This window comes from Martes martes, assembly GCF_963455335.1.
Source record: "Martes martes genome assembly, chromosome: 1".
NCBI lineage: Eukaryota > Metazoa > Chordata > Mammalia > Carnivora > Mustelidae > Martes > Martes martes.
The window spans coordinates 44,814,911-44,839,086 of NC_137888.1; the positions used below are offsets into that span (position 1 = coordinate 44,814,911).

Consider the following 24,176-nt stretch of genomic DNA (forward strand, 5'->3'; position numbering starts at 1 on the left):
AGAAATCTGTATACCAAAGTATCCCCCTTTTCCTCACTCTTCAGTGAAAATGTTGAGTCTGATGATCATAATCAGAGTCAAACCAGAGTCTTAACCTCAGAAGTAAAGACAGTTGCAAGTGTAGTCAGTATTCTCATTTCCTCATGATTTTTTCAGAGAATCTCTTATAGTATTCTAACTTCCCATGGAAAGTCCTTCAAGAAAATATCCTACTGACTAAAAGCCCAAAGTACTTCACCCCATTAAGATAAAAATAAATTCAGTTCAGTTCAGTTCAATCCCATGAATACCTCTTGAATATCTGTCATCTGCCAGGCATGATGCTAGGTCCTGAGACTTCGAAGATGACCAGTATGTTCAAGCCAGTGGGAGAGACAGACACATACACATATGGCTTTAGTCAATGTTGGTGTAGACAGGATGCTTTGATAGCAATAAAGAAACTTGGACCAACTTTATTCCTCCAATTTCCTGACCAGTCCCAAACTCCTTCCAATCTGTTGAAGGTACTGCTGGCTGTGCCATGAAATAGATCGCAAATGTGATTCAAGCCACCAGTTTATTTCTCCTGTGCTACTCTAAGAGCTTCCAAATTAATCTCCCTGCTACGATTTTCATATGGAAGTCATAGTGTATCACTCCCTAATTAAAATTCTTCTCTAACTTGTCATTACTTTTAGAATAGATTTCAGACTATTCACCAGAGCTTATGACAATAACCTACCTGATTTTGCCTGTGCCTACCTGTCCTCTCCCTCTTACTCAACAAGTTCCAGTGTCACTGGCTTTTATTCCTCAAGTGTGCCAAACATTCTTGACTTAAGCCACTTGTACCTGCCAGGAACAACTCATAGCCTCCATCATATTTTCTTCTTTCATAGCACTCCAGTTTACTTATTTTATAGTTCTTCATTATTTAAAAGTAATCTAATTTATTTCTTACCTATTTATTTTCTGTCCCTGTGCCTCCAGTTAAATATTGGTTCACTTTTCTCATTTGCTTCCCACTTTGACTCCAGCAATCAGAGCAACAACTGACCCATAGTAGATGCTCAGTGAGTATTATTTGAAAGAATGAACTTAGAGATTCAGCCAGGACCTCCTAGAAGACATAATACTTCTCGTGAAAATTTCAGGTGACCGAGACCAGAAGGGCATTCCAGGAAAAGGGAACTATATAAGCACAGCACATCAGACATGAAATAACATGTTGTAGGAGTGAATTAAACACACACAACAAAATGAATCAGAATAAGTTGAGACTAGGGATAGAAACAAGGGTCATGTCCTTGTATTGAGTACTACACTTTATTCTTCACTGAAAGTCATCGAAAGGTTTTAAGGAAAGGGGTGATATGCTGATACTTGTGTCCTCATAGAATTTGAATATATTTATTTAAAAAATACTAATAGTGTGATGAATTCAGGACAGCATAGCACTCGAATCCTACATTTGTCCTCAGCACAGACTAAGTACTTGAGCCCAGCCTAAGATGACTGGACTCTGAGTGTTCATGCAGCACCACCTACGAGGCCAGGCCTTGAAAAATATCATCCAGAGTTTGCATTACTTGCATTGTGAAGACAGTGTGACATGCCAATGACTGCTCAGACCTGGTGGGTGTCTTATTCCAGCGTCTGAGAGTCTGGTGGCCCTCTGCAGTTTTCAGAAATAGCAGGCATTATTATGTATAGCTTTCAGAAACCATCTTCCAGTGGGGTCCATCCTCTCTGGCACAAAGAGGTTAAGCTCCATGTTTCTCAGCAATCAGGTTGAGAGAGTAAGGAAAAAGAAGGAGGAAGACAAACTGAATTCTAGCTACCTAGCTTTGAGATGTAGTGTGTAAATATGCCACATTCGCTCTCTTTCATTTGAACCTGCCTCCCTGGGAAAAAAAAAACATGTGTCATAAAAAAAATTCATAGTTTCTTTTTGATTAATCTCTAGTAGGAAGCCCAAAGATATTAAATCTCAGTGCTCTCACATTTTTCTCCTCCCCTCATAAACAATTCAATTCAGTTTGAATTAATATTTATCGAGTGCTGACACAAAGCATGGCAGTATAGTGGCTGCTGTGATAGAACTGCTACATAAAAGAGAGAAAACCAGTGTCCTATCTTAAGAAAACAGCCTATATATATATATATATATATATATATACACACACACACACACACACAAGACAATAGGAACAATATAGCAACAAAAACCAGTGCCCTACAAGATGGTATCAAAGGTTGTTTGACTCAGGTACCATTTATTAACCATCCACCATATTCAAGATAAACAGCATGTCTTAAACCACACTTGAGGAGGCTATGTTGACAAGTACTAGAAAAAGGAATATAGATTTTGTGTGAAGGAGAGAGTCGCATCATTTGTAGAGAAAGAGATTTGTGCCATACCTCATGTGGAAATAAATGGGACTTTCCACTCAGCGACAGAGATAAATAGATTCTCATTTGTTGGTTTATCTGGAGTGTTCTTGTTTGTTTGTTTTTGGCTTATTGGTCTCAGGGCTTTTTTATATACCTTGCTTTATTAAGCCAAATTATGCTGCCCAGACTAGGCCAGACTAGGTCATTATGGCAAAGTTTAGGTCAGCTCTTTTCTAGACAACTCCAATCAAAAAGAATACAGGCTCTGGAATTAGACTTCTTGGATTCAAATCCTGATCGCTACTCAGTAGGTTATTAAATATATCTGTCCTTCAGTTTGACCATCTATAAGATGGAGATAATAACTATACATAATACCACAGAGTTGTTACAAACATTGAATAAGACGATAATAAAAAGCTTATAACTGTAACTGGTTTGTAGTGTTTAAGGAATGTTAACATTTTCCCCCTCCTATGATAATGTGGCAACAATGGCAATATGTTTTCCTAAAAGAATGTAAAACTATGGTTGGCTCCTCTCTTTCATTGAGTGCACATTTTATAAACAATTGAGAGAGAGAGAGAGAGATTATCACAGGTTGAGCACCCAGGGAAGCAGATTCTAAAAGAAGATACACATGAAGACTCCACTGGGGAGAAGCATCAGGGTCATCTCCCTTATTACTATTGGTTCTAGAGTTTGGGCCCCTGATAATCCTTAGCTGGAGTCTGTCTCTGGGAAATGACCTTGGATAGAGAAAGCCACTATACCCAAGATCATGGCACCTTTACAGGAGCAGCTTGTAGCTAATGATTGATTGATGTGGCAGGAATAAGGACCCAGCTCCTTTTCCTCAATTTGAACCAACTTTGAAGAGTTATCCCAGACCCAGGACATTCCATGGGGTATATGAAGGACTTTGTTGTGAATGCACTGCACTTTAAGTTCTCCTGATGCCCAATCCTTCTTTTTTCTACACCACTCCTCCCCCCACTGAGATGTTGGCCCTAAGAGTGTGTAATCGGGGATCCACATTTAGCGAAATTAATAAATTTTCATCAAATACTTGCTTCATCAAATACAATCTCATTCTTATACAAAATTGTCCCCTTTTCATTTGTTTGTTTAGTTCATGTGGCAAAGAATATGAGGATAGATGATACTAGTACAGTTTGGTTTGGTGCTACTAACTTGATCCTTAATTTGTGTTAAGGCTCCTGTAATTTTACCCACCAGAGTTTTGTACCATTGGTACAAATATCAACATAGTGGGAAAAAGGTAGATGTATGTCTTAGTGCTATCATAAAAATAGTTTTGATCTCATGGACCCCTGAAATGTCTTGGCCATGGGAATTAGAAATACATATTCTACATTATGTAGTTCCATGACAGAACATGGAGAAAGTGGTTTATCTTCTTTTCAAATACCAAACTCTCATTTTTAATGAGGACACTTACTGTTCTTGGAACTGTGATTGCTATGACACTGAATGAAAGCAATTTAAGTCTCTCTAAACACTGGCAATAAGAAGAGTTGAAATAATTTTGAAATAACTTGCATGGAATACAAGAGAAAGGAACACTCCCAAACTCATTTTACAAGACCAGTATTACTCTGATAACAAAGCCAAAGATGCTGTAAGAAAACTACATGAGATATCACTTCACACCTGTAAGAATGTAAAATCAACAACACAAGAAACAACAGGTGTTGGCAAGAACATAGAGAAAGGGGAACTCTCTTGCACTGTTGGTTGGAATGCAAACTGGTACAGCCACTCTGGAAAACAGTGTGGCAGTTCCTCAAAAAGTTAAAATAGAACTATCCTATGATCCGGCAATCATGTCATTAAGTATTTACCCAAAAAATACAATAAACTGAGAATTTTGGAGGAGAGTGGGTGGGGGTTGGGTGAGTCTGATGGTAGGTATTAAGGAGGGCACATATTGCATGGAGCACTGGGTGAGGTGCATAAACAATGAATTTTGGAACACACACACAAAAATTTTAATTTAATTTAATTTAAAAGATACTAATTCAAAGGGATACATGCACCCCAATGTTTATAGCTGCATTATTTACAACAGCCAAATTATGGAAGTAACCCATTGTGTCCACTGACTGATGCATGGATAAAGAACATGTGCTATGCAACAAGGATGCCCACTCTCACCACTCATGTTCAACATAGTATTAGAAGTCCTAGCAACAGCAATCAGACAACAAAGAGTAATAAAAGGTATCCAAATTGGCAATGAACAAGTCAAACTCTCGCTCTTCGCAGATGACATGATACTTTATATGGAAAACCCAAAAGACTCCACCCCCAAACTACTAGAACTCATACAGCAATTCAGTAATGTGGCAGGATACAAAGTCAATGTACAGAAATCAATTGCTTTCTTATACACTAATGATGAAAACACAGAAAGTGAAATTAGAGAATTGATTCCATTTACTATAGCACCAAGAACTGTAAGATAACTGGGAATAAACCTAACCAAGAGGTAAAGGATCTGTACTCGAGGAACTACATAACACTCATGAAAGAAATCGAAGAAGACACAAAAAGATGGAAGACCATTCCATGCTCATGGATCAGAAGAATAAAGATTGTTAAAAAGTCTATACTGCCTAGAGCAATCTATACTTTTAATGCCATTCTGATCAAAATTCCACCGGTATTTTTCAAAGAGCTGGAGCAAACAATCTTAAAATTTGTATGGAATCAAAAGAGACCCCAAATTGCTAAGGAAATCTTGAAAAAGAAAAACAAAACTGGTGGCATCACGTTGTCTGATTTCAAGCTTTACTACAAAGCTGTGATCGCCAAGACAGCATGGTACTGGCATAAAAACAGGCACATAGAGCAGTGGAATAGAGTAGAGAGCCCAGTTATGGACCCTCATCTCTATGGTCAAATAATCTTCGACAAAGCAGGAAAAAATATCCAGCGGAAAAAAGACAGTCTCTTCAATAAATGGTGCTGGGAAAATTGGACAGCTATATGTAGAAGAATGAAACTTGACCATTCTCTTACACCATACACAAAGATAAACTCGAAATGGATAAAAGACCTCAATGTGAGGCAGGAACCCATCAGAATCCTAGAGGAGAACATAGGCAGTAACCTCTTTGACATTGGCCACAGCAACTTCTTTCAAGATATGTCTCCAAAGGCAAAGGAAACAAAAGCGAAAATGAATTTTTGGAATTTCACCAAGATCTAAAGCTTCTGCACAGCAAAGTAAACAGTCAACAAAACAAAGAGGCAACCCACAGAATGGGAGAAGATATTTGCAAATGACAGTACAGACACAAGGCTGATATCCAGGATCTATAAAGAACTTCTCAAACTCAACACACACAAAACAGATAATCATGTCAAAAAATGGGCAGAAGACATGAACAGACACTTCTCCAATGAAGACATACAAATGGCTATCAGACACATAAAAAATGTTCATCATCACGAGCCATCAGGGAGATTCAAATCAAAACCACATTGAGATACCACCTTACACCAGTTAGAATGGCCAAAATTAACAAGACAGTAAACAACATGTGTTGGAGAGGATGTGGAGAAAGGGGAACCCTATTACATTGTTGGTGGGAATGCAAGTTGGTGCAGCCACTTTGGAAAACAGTGTGGAGATTCCTTAAGAAATTAAAAATAGAGCTTCCTTATGACCCTGCAATTGCACTACTGGGTATTTACCCCAAAGATACAGATGCAGTGAAAAGAAGGGCCATCTGTACCCCATTGTTCATAGCAGCAATCGCCAAACTGTGCGAAGAACCAAGATGCCCTTCAATGGACGAATGGATAAGGAAGATGTGGTCCATATACACTATGGAATATTATGCCTCCATCAGAAAGGATGAATACCCAAATTTTGAATCAACATGGACAGGACTGGAAGAGATTATGCTGAGTGAAGTAAGTCAAGCAGAGAGAGTCAATTATCATATGGTTTCACTTATTTGTGGAGCATAAGGAATAACACAGAGGACATGGGGAGATGGAGAGGAGAAGGGAGTTGAGGGAAATTGGAGTGGGAGATGAACCATGAGAGACTACGAACTCTGAAAAATAATCTGAGGGTTTTGAAGGGCCGGGGGGTGGGAGATTGTGTGAGCCTGGTGGTGGGTATTATGGAGGGCACATATTGCATAGAGCACTGGGTGTGGTACATAAACAATGAATTCTGGTACACTGAAAAGAAATTTTAAAAATTTAAAAATTTAAAAAAAAGAACATGTGCTATGTATACATAATGGAATATCACTTGGCCATAAAAAAAGAATGAAACCTTGCCATTGACAACAACAAAGACAACAAAAATTAATAAAATACAGGAAATGGCATTTTTCAGTACTTGATATAAAACTCTTCTTGCTATTAATGAATAGTAGCAAGAGAGTGGTGAGATCTGCTCTGGGTATTAGCATAATAACATTTTTTTCTGAAAAGCAATTGGGCAACCAACATCAAGAGTTTTAATAATGGTTATGTCTTTAACCATAAGAGACTCTTAATCTCACAAAACAAACTGAGGGTTGCTGGGGTAAGGGGGGTAGGGAGAGGGTGGTTATGGACATTTGGGAGGGTATGTGCTATGGTGAGTGCTGTGAAGTGTGTAAACCTGGCAATTCACAGAACTGTACCCCTGGGGCTAATAATACATTATAAGTTTATAAAAAAATAAAAAATTTAATTTAAAACAAATAATGGTTATGTCTTTGATGTATAAATTCTTCTGCAGTTTATCCTCATGAAAGGATGCATACATGTGGATATTTACTGAAATTTTATTAATAAAAATTAAAAATAAACAAAACTTATAAGAATTTGGTACATTTATATATTAGAAATTATATTATCTTTATAAATAATATTTTATAGTCTTTAATAATATGTCATTTTCATAATATACTATTAACAATATGAGATTAATCTTAACAGAAAAAAATTAGACTATCAAATGATGGGTCTTAAATATGAATGAATTTATCTCTTCTTTATAGGTTTCTATTATATTCCAAAATTTTCACAAAGGATTCATATTACTTCCATAATCAGAAAAATATGTTTGGTTGTTTGTTTTTTGTATTTGCTTTTATTTTGTTTTGCTTTGGTTTGGTTTGGTGTAGAGCTCAGTTAGAAGCAAGAGCCATTGGTGTGTTCAACAGTCAAGCCCCATTTTAGGAGACTCAATGCCTAAGCTCTGGTTAATAATTAGAATAAAATGTACAGATGATGAATGCTCTTCCCCCTGTAAAGCTGGATCTGAGGTAATAATTTAACAAATACTTAATGACCACTCAGAAGTCATCCTACCTGCATTCTAAGCCCAACTCTCTCATTTACTTACCTTGGATGAATTATATAACTTTACTGGGACTCAGTCTCCTCTTTGTTAAACTAGAAAAGAGGAGAGTGCCTAGATTAATGGCTCCTTGGCTTTTTTAAGTCAGAGACTTATTTGAGAATTTGGTAAAAATTATGAATCTACTGCATAAAACATGCATGAGCATCAAAAAAAATAAAATAATTACATTTATTTTAAAAATTCAAGATTTATATACTAGAAACTACAAAATGTAGTTTGAAGTGATGCTGTACCAGTTTCTGAACCAGTATCAGGCTTAAGAAATTGGCAGCTATGGACTCTGAAAAACAATCTGAGGGTTTTGAAGGGGCGGGGGTGGGAAGTTGGGGGAGCCAGGTGGTGGGTATTATGGAGGACACGTATTGCATGGAGCACTGGGTGTGGTGCATAAACAATGAATTCCATTACACTGAAAAGAAATAAGAAAAAAAAAAAAAAAGAAAGAAAAGAAATTGGCAGCTTTAGCTTCCTATGTCTTGCAATATTTGTTCTTGAACCATGCTGTGAGGAAGCATAACCTATCCCACAGAGAAGTCCACTTGAAAAAGAGCCAAGGGCTCCCAGCTACAGTCTCATTTGAGTTCCCACTCAATGGCCAGCCCAAACTTGACAGACTTATGAATGAGCCATCTTGGAAACTGGATCCAGGCCCAACTTAGCTGCCCCTGTTGATGACTCCTGAATAGACATGAACTGTCAGAGGTAACCCCTGGACAAGTTGCACATTTGTGACCCAAATAGTTGATTGTTATTGTTTTAAGTTGCTAAGTTTGGGGGATAATTTGTTATGCAGCAAGAGATAACTGGAACACTTCATAAATGTTGGGTTGATTATATTGCGCTAAATAAAAGACTTACCTTAACCCCAAAAGCTTTCAAGTAAACCATTTGTATTGGCTTTAAGGCACATTTGTGTTTTGATAAATTTTGGACTTCCCCAAACTTGGATATAGATTATCTGAAAATGGTTCCTCTTTTGCCAAACAAAAGTTTCATCTTCTGGCAAAAAATTAAATCCTTTCTGATAACTCAATAGCATATATTGAGTCTGTGAAAAAAGGGATCAAGAAACAAGTTTAACAAGCATTTTCTATACATTTTCTTTCATTAACAATATTAACTGTATAAACATTTCAAGAAAATATATTGTGGAAACTGACTTTTGCTATATTTAATCAATTTCTGCTGAGAAAGTGAAAATGCTATTTCAAAACACAAATGACTCTCTCACAGCATTTTATCTTCTCACAAGGAATAAAGCACAATTCTTGCTAAATGGAAGCATTGTTTCCTCGGTCTGTCTTTTCCCTTTGTGCTTTCTAGAATTCTAATTTGACTCCCCATACCATAGAAATATATAGTCTCAAAATTGAGAAGTTACTGGATTATTCAGACTTGTGAAATATCTGGGATAAAATTCCATCTTTTCCCTCCTTTAAAAAAAAAAAGGCTCTAAATTTCATTAGTATCACTACACTCAAATAGTCACTCAGATGAGTGAATATTCAGCCTACTAGTGGTCATAAGTAAAAAACAAACTGATCAGAATTACCAGGGATAGCTTTAAGCCAGTCTAACAAGAGCCAGTCAGAATACTGATTGAAAACCTGTTTTCACTAGAGTTTGGTTATTTCCTTTTTGTCCTCCTGATCTGGTAATAGTACTGAAAATCTACTATGCTGCTTACTTCTGCTGGTAACAGAAGTGGTAGGGTAGCTAATCATACTCTTGCTTTATTTGTTGTAGCAAATTATTTTCCAATAATACTGCTTTGTGTATTGTGTGTTTAATTAAATACTTTTAAATGCTAATTTAAAAAAAGAGAACTACATGTTAATATTGCTGATGAACATAGATGCAAAAATTTTCAACATGTTAGCCAACAGAATTCAACAGTGCACCAAAAGGATCATACAGTGTGATCAGGTGGGATGCAAGAATAATTCAACAAAATGAAAGATAAAAATCATATAATCATCTCAATAGATGCAGAAAAAGCATTTGGCAAAATTCAATGTCCATTTTTGATAAAAACTCTCAACAAAGTGCATATAGAGGGGAACATACCTCAACATTATAAAGACCATATATGAAAAACCTATAACAGACATCATATATAATGGAAAAAGTAAAACCTTTTCCTCTAATATCAAAAACAAGACAAAGATGTCCATTCTTGCCACTCTTATCCAAAGTAGCATCAGAAATCCCAGCTAGAGCATTTGGTCAAGAAAAAGAAAAAAAAGGCGTCTAAATAAGAAAAGAAGTAAAACTGTCTCTATTTGCACATAATCTATTATATATAGAAAACTCTAAAGATTCCACCAAAAAGCAGCTAGAAATAAATAAATTCAGTAAAGTTTCAGGATACAAAATTAATATACAAAAAAATCAGTTGCATTTCTATACACTAACAACAAACTGTCAGAGAAATGAAGGAAACAATCCCATTTACAATTTTATTGAAGAAGAATAAAACACTTAGGAAAGTTTACCCAAAGAGGTGAAAGATCTGTACACTGAAAACTACAAAACACTGATAAAAGAAATTGAAAACAATACAAATAATGGAAAATTATTCTCTACTCATGGATTAGAAGAAGTAATATCATTAAAATGCCCATGCTACCCAAAACAATCTACAGATTCAGTGCAATCTCTATCAAAATTCTGATAGTACTTTTCACAAAATTAGAACAAATAATCCTAAAATTTGTATGGAACCATAAAAGACCCCAAATAGCCAAAGTAATCATGAAAAAATGAACAAAGCTGGGAGCATAACATTTCCTAATTTTAAACTCTATTACAAAGCTAGAGTACTCAAAACAGTACACTACTCGCATAAAAACAGACACATAGATCAATGGAATAGAATTGAGAGCACAGAAATAAACCAATGAGTGTATGGTCATTTAACTTATGACAAAAAGAGCCAAGAATATACAATGGGAAATGATAGTCTCTTCAACAGATGGGTGCTAGGAAAAGTGGACAGCCACATTCTAAAGAATGAAATTGAACCCCTATCTTATGCCATACACAAAAATTAACTCAAAATGGATTAAAGCCTTGAACCTAAGACCTGAAACCATAAAATTCCTAGAAGAAAACAGAGGGTAAATTCCTTGGCTTTGGTCTTGGCAATAGTTTTTTGGACTGACACCAAAAACAAAGACAACAAAAGTAAAAATAAACAAATGGGACTACAGCAAACTTAAAAGCTCCTGCACAACAAAGGAAACCATCAACAAAATGAAAAGGTAATCTATGGAATGGGAGAAAGCATTTGTCAATCATGTATTCCAATAAAGGGTTAATATCCAAATTATACAAGGAACTCCTGCAACTCAATAATAAAAAAAAAAAAAAAATTAAACGGGCAAAAGACCTAAATAGACATTTTTCCAAAGAAAACATACAAATGATTCAACAGGTAGAAGAAAAGATGGTTAACATCACTAATCATCAAGGAAATGCAAATCAAAACTACAATGAGATATTACCTCACACCTGTGAGGATGGCTATTAACAAGAAGACAAAAATAAAAACACTGGCAAGGATGTGAAGAAAGGGGAATTCTTTTACGTTGTTGGCAAGAATATAAATTGGTGTAGCAAATATGAAAAACAGTACAGAGGGTCCTCAAGTAATTAGAAATAGAACTATCATATGATACACCAATCTCACTTTTGGTATATATCCAGAGGAAATTAAACCATTATCTCAAAGAGATATCTGTACTCCCAAGTTCATTGCAGCATTATTCATAACAAGAAAGATACAGAAATAACCTAAGTGTCTGTCAATGGATAAGTGAGTTAAGAAAATCTGGAAAATATATAATGGAATATTAATCAGCCTTTAAATAAAAGGAAATCCTGCCCTTTACCACAACATGGATAAACCTAGAGGACATTATGCTAAGCAAAACAAGCCAGACATATGGACATTGGGGAAGGTCTGTGCTATGGTGAGTGCTGTGAAGTGTGTAAACCTGGTGATTCACAGACCTGTACCCTTGGGGCTAATAATACATTATATGTTAATAAAAAATAAGAAAATTAAAGAAAAATTAGTCAGACAGAGAAAGACAGATATTGCATGGTACACTTATATGTGAAAGCCAAAAAAAAAAAAAAAAAAAGGTGAACTCATAGAAACAGAGAACAGAGAGCACAAAAGTGGTTGCCAAGGGTGGGGTGAAGTAGGAGAGATAGAGGAGTTTGTAAAAGAATGCAAACATTCTGTTATAAGATGAATAAGTGGTTATAAGATGAATAAGTTATCATTAATAACTGCATTGTAGAATTGATATTTGCTAAAGAAGTAGAACTTAAATGTCCTTATCTTAAAAAGGGAGGAGGTGAAGATGTGTAACAAAATATATATATTGCATGATAGCCAAAAAGTGGAAGTAACTCTAATGTTTATCAGATGATAGATGTATAAATAAAATGTATAAATATATATATATAAATGAATAAAATGTATAAATAAAATATACAATAAGATGTATAAATAAAATAGAATTTTAAATGAAATAAAATGAATTATACACCAGTAAAAATAATGTAAAATATTGAATGAACCTTGAAACATTATATTAAGTCAAAGAATACAGTCACTAAAGAACATATACTTTATGGTTACATTTAAATGAAATAACCAAGATAGGCAAAACTATAGAAAGTTAATTAGTAGTTGCCTAGGGCTGGTATAGGAAGTTGCAGGAATGGGGAATGACTGCCAGTGAGTATATAGTTTCTTTAGGGAATCATGAAAAAATTTTAATGGTGATTATGGTGATGGTTACACCTACTCTGTGAATACACTAAAAATGATAAATTAGTATAGTTTAAAAGTATAAATTGTATGATATGTGACTCATACCTTAATAAGCCTATTAAAAAAATAACTTGGAACAAAATATTAGCAAATTCAAGCCAACATTATATAAAAAGAATTACACCCTACAACCAAGTGAGATTTACCCTAGTATGCAAGAACAGTTCAACTTTCAAAAGTGTATTAATGTCATCTATAATATCAAATGACTAAAAAAGAAAAATCACATGATCATATAAATAGATGAAGAAAAAGATATTTGACAAAACTGAATGCCAATTATGATAAAAACTTTCAGTAAACTAGAAATAGAAGGGAAGTTCTTAAACTTGATAAAGACTATCTATAAAAACCCTGCAGCTATTATATTTAATGGCAAGAAACTTAAAGGTGTTTCACCAAGATCAGGAACAAAGCACAGACATCATTCTCACTACTCCTTTTCACTATCATACTGGGAAAATACACAGATTAGGAAGGAAAAAATAAAACTGTCCTTGTTCACAGATAATATGGTATCCATGTTGAAAATCTGAAAGAATTGACCAAAACAATTAGACTAATAAGCAATTACAGCAAGGTTGCAGAATACAAGGTATTAATATACAACATATAAAAGTCAACAGCTTTCCCACATATCAGCAATGATCAAGTGGAATTTGAAATTAAAAACACAATACCATTTAAATTAGCACCCCCAAAAATGAAATACTCAGGTATAAATCTAACAAAATATGTACAAGATCTATATGAGGAAAACTAAATTCTAATAAACAAAATCAGAGAACTAAATTAAAGGAGATACATTCCATGTTCATAAGGACATGCAATATTATTAAAATGTATTAAAATGTCAGTTCTTTCCAACTTGATATATATTTTCCATGCAATCCCAATTAAAATTCCAGTAAGTTATTTTGTGTATATCAACAAACTGAATCAACAAACTGATTCTAAAGCTTATATGTAGAAGCAAAAGACCTATAATGACGAACACAATATTGAAAAAGGACAGAGTTGGAGGACCGATACTACCTGACTTTGACTTCAAGACATAAACAGGAATCAAGACAGTATGCTGTGGGTGGAAGAATGAACAGGTCAAAGGAACAGAATAGAAAGTCTGTAATAAACATGGTCAACTAGTCTTTGACAAAAGAGCAAAGGCAATACCATAGAGCAAAAATTGTCTTTTCAGAAAATGGTGCTGGGACAACTTGACATCCACAAGCAAAAATTAAAAACAAATAAAAAACTAGACACAGAACATTACTCCCCTTACAAAAATTAAGTCAAAATGGATTATAGACCTAAATGTAAAACATAAAGTTTTAAAATTCCTAGAAGGTAACATGGGGAAGAGCCTAGATGACATTTGACATGGCAAAGATTTTTTTGGTACAACTACAAAGGGACAATCCAAGAAAAAAAAGAAAACCAATAAACTGGACTTTATTAAAATTTAAAACTTCTGCTCTGCAAAAGATAATGTTGAGAAAATGAGAAGACAAGCCACAGACTGGGAGAAAACGTTTGCAAAAGACACATCTAATAAAGGACTCAACCTAAAATGTACAAAGAACTCTTAAAATTCAACAATAAGAAAACAAGCCTCTTTAAAAAAATGGGCAAAAGACCATACCAGGCACTCCACAAAAGATATACAGATGACAAATAAGCACATGAAAAGGTGCCCCATACTGTATGTCATCAGGAAAATGCAAATTGAAGTAATGAGATACCACCTATTAGAATGGCCAAAATTGGTAATACTGAGGACACTAAATGGTGGTGGTGATGTGAAGCAATAGGAATTCTCTTTCATTGCTGGTAGGAAGGCAAAATGGTACAGCCACTTTGGAAGATAGTTTGGGATTTCTCACAAAACTAAACATACTCTTACAATGTGACCCAGCTATCGCCCTCCCTGGTACTTACTGAAAGAATTTGAAAACATATACCCACATAAAAGTCTGCAGCTATAAACATGCTATAGACATTATAATTATTTATTTATAATTGCCAAAAATTGGAAGCAGCCAAGATGTTCTTCAGTGGGTGAATGGATAAATGAAACTGTTGTGCATGCAGATAAAGGGATTTTATTTAGCACTAAAAAGAATGGAGTCATCAAGCCGTGGAAAAGACATAGAGGAATCTTAAATGTATTTTATGAAATGAAAGAAATCAATTTGCAAAGGCTACCTACTGTATGTTTCCACTATATGACATTCTGGAAAAGGCAAAACTATGAAAAAAGTAAAAAGATCAGTGATAGCCAAGGTTTGGGGAGGTGGAAGAGTAGATGAAGTACAGAGGATTTTTAAGACAGTGAAAATACTCGTCATGGTACTAACATGGGTTTATGTCATTATAAATTTGTCCAAACTCATAGCATGTAAAATACCAAGAATATCGTTCCCTGGTGAGGGGATGATAATGGGGGAGGCTATGCCTGTGTGGGGCAGAGGGTATATGGGAAATCTCTATACTTTTCTCTTACTTTTGCTATAAACCTAAAAGTGCTCTAAAAAAGTAGTCTTAAAAAAAAGGAAAGGAAGAACTTGGTGCTTTATGTCACTCTCAGAATAGACAGGAAATTAAATTTCAACCTGGAATTAAATAATGATTTTCTCTTATGACATAGGAGTTTATGTTACTTAATTGATTTTTCAGGAATGTGAGAGGACAATTCTCTGACTCATATCAGGGCACCTGAGTGGCTCAGTGGGTTGGGCCTCTGCGTTCAGCTCAGGTTGTGATCCCAGGGTCCTGGGATCAAGGCCTGCATTGAGCTCTCTGCTAGGCGGGGAGCCTGCTTCGCCCTCTCTCTCTCTCTGCCTGCCTCTCTGCCTACTTGTGCTCTCTCTCTCTCTGGCAAATAAATAAATAAATAATCTTTTAAAAAATTACATGAGCTACATGTAATTGTAATACAAGGTTTTATTAAATAATAACTATTATTAAAATAAGTCAGGGGATGTGCTATGTGTTTTGTATGTGATACTCACTGCACCTCTGAGTTAGATTATTCTATCCTCATTGTACAGATAAGAAGATTGAGGCATTCCTTAGTTTTCAGATGGTCCATTAACATTTCCTACCACGCAGAAACTTTGCGTTGATGAGAACTGTGATACCAGGCAGCTCCATTTCTAATAGGTAAAAGAGTCACCTCTTTAAATTTAGTGTAATCCTTTCTAGGCCAAAAGAATTTATGCTTTGAATTCTACTCAAAGGCTTTGAGAATCCTAATAGAGGAGAGGTAGGTAGGGTACATAATAGAAGAGGCGGATTTCATCTCATAGTGCACTGTCTAGGAAGATGGATTGGAAACATAAAGAGCTAATAACACCAAAGATTTTCTTTGCTAGGTTATCTTTTATACATTAATTATACGGAAGAGCCTGCTTAAATGGATACTCTTACTATAGAATGTTTCTTTTAAAAGAGGGTTCTTTTACTTACTCGGCACTTGGGTTGAGAGATATTATCAGAGAGCTATCAGGGAGATAAGTTGATATAAAGACAAAGTTTATTTCATTTGTAGTATAAGCTTATTCATTTAACTGACCAGTGAATCATCTTTGTACAGAATGTTGTGTCACTGTGATACAGTCAGATCACCCGTGTATTTAACCCACGCTATAGTTTTAAATCATATATCCATGAAAACTGCTATAACTTTGCAAATTTGAAGATAACTCTTATTTATTCATCTACCACACTGTATAAGGTAATATAGCCCCATAGTCTTTTGCTAGATATTCACTTTAATAGCATTCATAAATAAATGTTACCTAGTGTATAAAACCAAGCTGAGAATCTTTCATGTTTCTCTATAACTCCTTTGAGGACAACTGTCCCCAAATAACTATGTAGAGCAATATTCTTTGTTTTTCAAACTAAAAATATTTTTATTTAATTTTTCTCTAATTTTGGGTTATTGTGTGTCTGGTCTTATTGGTGTACACATCTTACATGGATGACAACTGAATTTTTTCCTTTCAAAAATGTTATTTTTAAATCAAGACAGGAAGAATAAGCAATCAAGGGATTGACTGCTGCATACCAGTACTATGCCTGGCTTGTTATTCATATGACTTCATTTACTCTTCCCAACAGGGAGCTAAAATAGTCCTGTTTTCAGTCAGTTGCCAGCAACTTCCTTTTTATTCACTCTATATATAATAAAAGAATGGGAAAATCTAGTTATTTTCTATTTGCATTTTTTTTTCTCTCTTTCCTATAGCTTCCCTAAACTTAATTCCTATTTATGCAAACAAGTCCTCTTTTTCCTAAGTAATCATTTTTCACATTTTAAATTATTACGTAGCTTTTATCCAATCTTAGATTCTGCTGTCCTGCCCACCTGTACATAGGTCACAATTATGGAAAGTGAATTTTGTTCTTTTGGTAGTCATTGCTGCTATGTAATTTGACTTAGGTCCCTCTTATTACTTAAAGTTTTTGAAATCAGTTAATTTGGTTGGTTCTCTTCTGTTTTCCTTCATCACTTCCAGCTAGATTTTCCTTTCCTTTAAATGTCAAACAAATTCTTAAATTTCATGGTCAGCAGATTTGATGCTTGTATTCATTGGATCCAGTAAAATAAATTCAAAGGTTTTCCTTAATGTTACACACACATGCATGCCTGCACTCGCACATGCTACATTAAAATAAATCAATGTAAACTATTGTGATTCTCTTTCAGAAACATGATGGCCATTTCACAGTCATCCAGTTGGTTGGTATGCTCCGAGGCATTGCGTCAGGAATGAAGTATCTTTCTGATATGGGTTACGTTCATCGTGATCTAGCAGCTAGGAATATACTGGTCAACAGCAACTTAGTATGCAAAGTTTCTGATTTTGGTCTTTCCCGGGTGCTGGAAGATGATCCAGAAGCTGCATATACAACAACTGTAAGTTTACATGTCCTTTTCCAGTACAGGTGGCTTACCTGTATTGTTTTTAACATTATAAGAATAATTGTGTTTTTGGTTTCCTAATTTTCTGTTCACACCTGTCATTTTCCAAATCTAACATCATCACTTTTTTTTTAAAGATTGTATTTATTTGAGAGAGAGAGACACAGAGAGAGGGGGAACACAAGCAGAGGGAGTGGGAGAGGGAGAAGCATCCAGCCAAGGAGGGAGCCTAATGTGGGCCTCAATCCCAGGGTCCTGGGATCATGACCTGAGCGGAAGGCAGATGCTTAACGACTGAGCCACCCAAGCACCCAAACATCATCATTTAACTGAGAAGTATTTGCTTTATCTGAGCGCCTGGCCAAAAAAACAAAACAACCACAAAAAAGCTCTCTTATATTTGACTGTTTTCTTTCTTCCATTGTACTGGGACTTTAATATCATGCTCGAGGTCCAAGTTTCGATTGCCCTCACAACAAATCTGCCTTTGCCTGAGGTATTCTCAGTGCTTAATAATTATCTCCTTTAAATGGAGTTCTGTATAGGCCAATGGTGAATCAATTAAGTCCGTGCTAGTGAACAACCAATGGTTATGAAAGGACTTTTTTTTTCCTCACAGCAAATGTTATGGAATGACCTGATTATACTTATAAATGAACAAGATAAGTTTCTCTGGAAATATATAAATACACTCTAAACTTTTTTCTGAATGATACTTGGGGAGAATATGAGCAGGAATAAAAGGCTAAAACTTTAGAAGCAAACTATCATAGAATCATAGATCATAGAATATATGATCTAACCTTAACTCATGAATAGTTTAAGCATTTCTGAATGCCCCCAAACCAGTCCGTTCCACTGAGCTTTTTGGTTATTGTTTCAAGGATTTCAATCTCTGAGTCTTTCTTCAGCTATCTGAAAACTTCGCCATTACTCATTTGACAGTCACCTTCAATGAAAAGTCAGTCAGTAAAATTATTCAAGATGTTTTTATCCTCTCCTCTTTCTCTAACCTTACACATTATTATAGAAGAGGCAAATCCATTATTTAGTTACCTTTTATTTCATTTTCTATGAGATTGTTTTGAAACTTCACTGTATTCAATTACTCCAGAAGAGATGCAAGTTTAATACTATGAATGAAACATATTTTGCCCTTACTATATTTGCACTGTAGAAATGCTCTATATTACTTTATTGTTGATATTTCCACTAATTTCTCCAACAAAGAAATATAGTGCTAAGGAAAATAAATTAATCTCTGAGAGCCTGACATATAAGGTAGCAGTATCTATTGATCTTTTAATTTGACCAACACCTTCTTAAAAGTAAAAGTCATGTCTGAAAATAAATTGTTCGTCTCAGGAAAAGCAGTATTTCCAGCTCCATTTTCTAAATGGAAAATGTCATAATTTATTTCTTTTTTTTTTTTGAGGCCTTCTTTTCTTTTTGTTTTTTAAAATGTGTAACTTAAAGCAACTTTTCAAGTTACAGAACATTGTAGATAAGATTTTTCTATTATGCATATTATTTCCAACCTTGGAGAATAGTGTTTAAAATTATTATAAAAAATTATTATAAAAATTTTGTACAATATAATATTTATAAAAATTCCAAAAAATATGATCTATTTAAAGAACAAAATAATATAGAATAAAACATAAAATAGGAAATAACTATGATATTCTTTGTATGCCTATATGATGTATTTGAGATTCCTATTAAATAATATTTTAAATGCATTTTAAAATGGGAAGCTCATTAAACTTAAAGTACTAATAAAACTGTCAGGGTAACCCAAATTTTGAAGAATATATAGGTTTTATTGTATCAGATTTGAAATCCAGATTTCAGGCATGTTCTTCTGTCTTATATGATTCTAGAAACTGAGAGGCCTAGAACAGCGCTATTTTAATATAAATCTGACTACAGTATTAAACATCAAGTTAGGTAACCAGAATATTAATGCCCCAAAAGTGCCTCTTGAAAGCTATAGATTGTCTCTATTAAGAAGTAAGTTTCTGAATTTAAGAGGCATCAGTTGAATGGTAAATAATGTATTTTTTTAATTGTTTTTATTTTTTATTCCACTGTAATTAATGTAGTGTTGTATTAGTTTCAGGCACATGATGTAGTGATTCAACAATTCTATATAGTACTCAGTAATCATCACAATAAGTGTACTCTTAATCCCCTTCACCTGTTTCACCCATCCCCCCAATCCACCTTCCCTCTGGTAACCACCAGTTTTTTCTCTATATTTAAAAGTCCGTTTTTTTTGTTTGATTCATTTTCTTTGTTTGTTTTGTTTCTTAAACTCCACATGTAAGTGAAATCACATGGTACTTGTCTTTCTTAGACTGACCTATTTTCCTTCTCGATCCATCATGTTGTTGCAAACGGCAAGATTTCATTATTTTTTATGGCTGAGTAATATTCCATTGTGTGTTTAAACGACACCTTCTTTATTCCTTGATGTACCCTTGGACATTTGGGCTGCTTCTTGGTTATTTTAATTAAGCTTGCAATAAACACAAGGGTACATATATCTTTTCAAATAAAGGTTTTTGTATTCTTTGGGTAAATACCTAGTAGGGGAATTACTGGATCATGTGTTATTTCTTTTTAAGTGGTTACACCACTTTGCATTCCCACCAACAGTGCACAAAGGTTCCTTTTTCTCTACATACTCACCAACACCTATTGTTACTTGTGTTTCTGATTTTAACCATTCTGACAAGTGTGAGATAATATCTTATTGTGGCTTTCATTTGCATTTACCCAATGATGAGAAATGTTGAGCATCTTTTCATGTGTCTGCTGGCCATTTGTTTGTCTTCTTTGGAAAAATGTTCATATCCTCTGTTAATTTATGTTTTTTTGGTGCTGAGTCATATTAAGTACTTTATGGTTTGGAAATAAATCCCTGATCAGATATGTCATTTGCAAATATCTTCTCCCATTCAGTAGGTTGTCTTTTTGTTTTGTTGATTATTTCCTTTACTGTGCAAAAGCTTTTTATTTTGATATTATTCTGATATTTTAATTTTGCTTTTGTTTCCCTTGCCTTGGGAGCCATATCTAGAAAAATGTTGCTATGACCAAAAGAATTATTACTCGTGTTCTCTTCTAGGATTTTTATGGTTTCAGGTCTCACATTTAAGTGTTTCATCCATTTTGAGTTTATTTTGTGTGAGGTATAAGAAGGCGGTCCAGTTTCACTCTTTTGCATGTACCAGTCCAGTTTTCCCAATACCACTATTGAGGAGACTGCAATAAGAACTTTTTAAAAAAATACATCAGAAATACCTGTTAAAAGGCTTCTAGGGTACAAATTATCATGCTTGACTTTATAAGGATTATGACCATTTAATATTTGAAACAGCTGCACTCTTGCCTTCAAAGACCTTATGCTTTTACAGAATGGACTCATGCTTTCTGTCTATTCAGTGCATTAAATGTTGACATACAGGTCTAAAAGAGAAATAAGAAGTATCAAAAAGCAGAGGTCTGAAGAAGACTTTACAAAAAACTAAAATTTTGTCCAAATATTAAAAAATTTCTTTAGACAGACTGTTGGGGAATTCAGATAGAGGAAACAGAAAAAGGAAAAAGACATGGAAATTTGGGGAAGTGAATGGACATATTGTTGGAAATGTGGAATGGAAGAGAAGGAGTGAACAATCAAGGTTTCTAAGGAATAATTGGGAAGTTACTTGGGTGGCACTTCAAGAAATTTGAAGGTTTTCCTATGGCAATTAAGAGACAGACATTGATTTACTTAAATGGGAGAATGACCAAACACATGCATGTCTTAGAAGCTATTATTGACAACAGTGTGAAAGAGGGAAGTATTGAAGGACAGAATGAATGGTTATAGGAAACCAGTTAAGGCATTATTGCTATAGATGAGAAAAGCCATATGACTTTAATTAGGGCAGTGGATTTTGGAATAAAGAGGAAGGTAGAGAACTGGAAAATGTATTATGAATATACAATTTATAAGACTCAGTAACTAATTAGATATGAATTATAAGAAGGATTTAGAGATGACATCAATATTTTTGGATTGAACAACTTGTTGAATGAGATGCCATTAATCAATTCAGAGGATCCCCATTAGAGATGGCCATTAGATTACAAAGCAAAATTATAACAAAGGGTCACAGGCACTCTGTTTCAAAGTCATCAAGATAATGGCAGATTAAACATTGGCACTCTGTTGCAATTGTGTTTAAAATGTTTAGGGCTTTAGGGGCGCCTGGGTGGCTCAGTGGGTTAAGCCTCTGCCTTCAGCTCAGGTCATGATCTCAGGGTCCTGGGATCGAGCCCCGCATTGGGCTCTCTGCTCCGTGGGGAGCCTGCTTCCTCCTCTCTCTCTGCCTGCCTCTCTGCCTACTTGTGATCTCTGTCAAATAAATAAATAAAAAAAAATCTTAAAAAAAAAAAAAAAAAAAAAAAATGTTTAGGGCTTTATATAAATGTACTTAGGCTCCAAGCCCTTGCAAAGGGATCTTAAGAACTAGTAATGGCATGAAAACCAAGAAATGTGAATGGAGACTAAAGACAGAAAGACAAAAATGCACAAAAGAAGGATCTAGACAAGGACTGAGTTCTTGCTTTTACATGCCAATTCTAAAAATAGCTTATCAGGCATTTCGTGAGGGAAGATTGGTGAATGATTATGAAGTACACCTGACAATACATACACAATTATTGATATATGACTAACTTAATCATACAGTATTTACTGAGTTTGAAATATTCTCATTTGATTACATGGTCTTCTGTCTGTTTATAACTTAGGTGTTGCAAAATGTCTCCCTTTTCTGAATCTTTGATGCACATTCACATGGACAACCGTTTTATATCCAGTTCCAGGGAGGTACTCTCTCTCATTTGAATATTACTAAGCAACAAGTCTTAAAGTTACCTTGAAAATGCTAACATTCTGCTCTCAACTATGGAAATGAGGTCCTTTTTACCTAAAAAGTATATTAAAAGATATATTATGGTTCACACTGATCTGTTTTAGGGATAGGTTTTATTTCAAATATAATGGCAGTCACTGTATGGATTTTTTTTTTTTTTTAGTAAAAAAATGAGTAACTCCCTTTCTTATATTTTAAAGATCAAAATAAAATGGAAGGATTATTTTCTCACAATATCTACTAAAATTTCTAAAATACTTTGACTCTTTCAATTGTGTTCATTTTATGTTATCCAAGGCAAATTTTGCTTTTTATCTTTGACAACAACAATTCCATATAAGTACTTTCTTAGTGGAAATATGGTAACTCATAACTGACAACACATAATCTGCCTAATCACAATTCTGTTAACATTTTAATTCTATTACTTTGCATTCATAAGACCTCTTCCAAGCTCCAACTCTTAACCTCCCATATTCTATGTAAGGTATGAGAAAAGTTAAATCTCATAATGATCTAAAAAGTCATGGTCTATACCCAACATGGAGCTAATTATAACAAATAATGGAACAGCATGAGGGGGACTGACTTACTGTGTATTCCAAAGTTTGGGAAATCTAAACCACCGTCCTCCTTTACCTAACTCAAGTGTTTACAAATTGGCTTGACTTTCTGAAGTGGATTTTTAAATCTTGAGACACGTCTACCTTTAAGAATAAATATTTTTGATAAAGGTGAGATAAAAATCATTTTAGATCATTCACTATTCTGCTTTTAAGTGCTTTAATATGAGTAATTAAAATTTGCCTGGAGATCATGCTTAAGCTGCTAATAAAACATATTCAGAATTTTTACTCATGTTTCTGTATTTTAAATAAAAAAGTCACTGTAGAAAGGCAGTAAAAAAATATTGAATGCCTTTAATTAAAAATCATATCGTATCTGATGCACTGACTAAAAGAACTTGTACGGAGAATGTTTCTAATTTCTTAGATTTTGAAAAATAAAACTTTTCTTTAGAAATCCTACTACTCTGTCAATTCATGGATAGTAGAGCTGACATTGTGCTAAGATACAGCATTTGATAAAATGCATATTCTATGTCTATCCTAGACGAACCGGGTCCACCCTGAAGAATGATTTTTATTTCAATTGTTCCTTCTGATTTAGCCGAGCTAAAAATGGAGTGAGTATGACTGCTTCAGGCACAAAGGCAGTTCTTTAGGTAGACAACTGTGAAGCCTATTACTAGTTCCCCAAAAAGCAACATATGGTAGCATAAACAGAATATATGTACAGTCTCCTGCACAGAATTCACTGAAAAATTAAAGTAAAGGAAATGGTAGTTTCTTCTAGGCAAATGTAAATTCAGTAGCCTGAGTATAAAAGAAAAAAGTAAGAAAAATAGCAATGTTATCAGAATGCTGTAACATCAAGATTTAAATAACTTTTTTTTCAATAAAAAGATGATGAACGAATAAACCTTGGAAGAATGAAAAACAATAAAATCCTGGTGAGAAGAACCACATACAACACTAAGAAAGGAATTGTGTTATTTGGGAAAAACAACTAAATGACTTTTCACAAAAAAATAGTTCTCACTTGGCAGACACTATGATAGTCAATCAAAATCCGTCTAATACAGAGACCATTACAATTAGCTGAAGAGGGAGAAATCAATGTGCCAAT

The 24,176-nt window shown here is 34.5% G+C and overlaps 1 protein-coding gene across 1 annotated transcript in view; it reads left to right on the forward strand.

Moving 5' to 3' along the window:
* EPHA6 (EPH receptor A6) overlaps window positions 1-24,176 on the forward strand; it is a gene marked incomplete at both ends in the record, with an annotated part of 631,617 nt that overhangs the window by 509,525 nt on the left and 97,916 nt on the right. Inside the window, 1 exon segment of the mRNA XM_080796899.1 lies at window positions 17,341-17,550. Coding sequence (XP_080653025.1) covers window positions 17,341-17,550 — 210 coding nt within the window.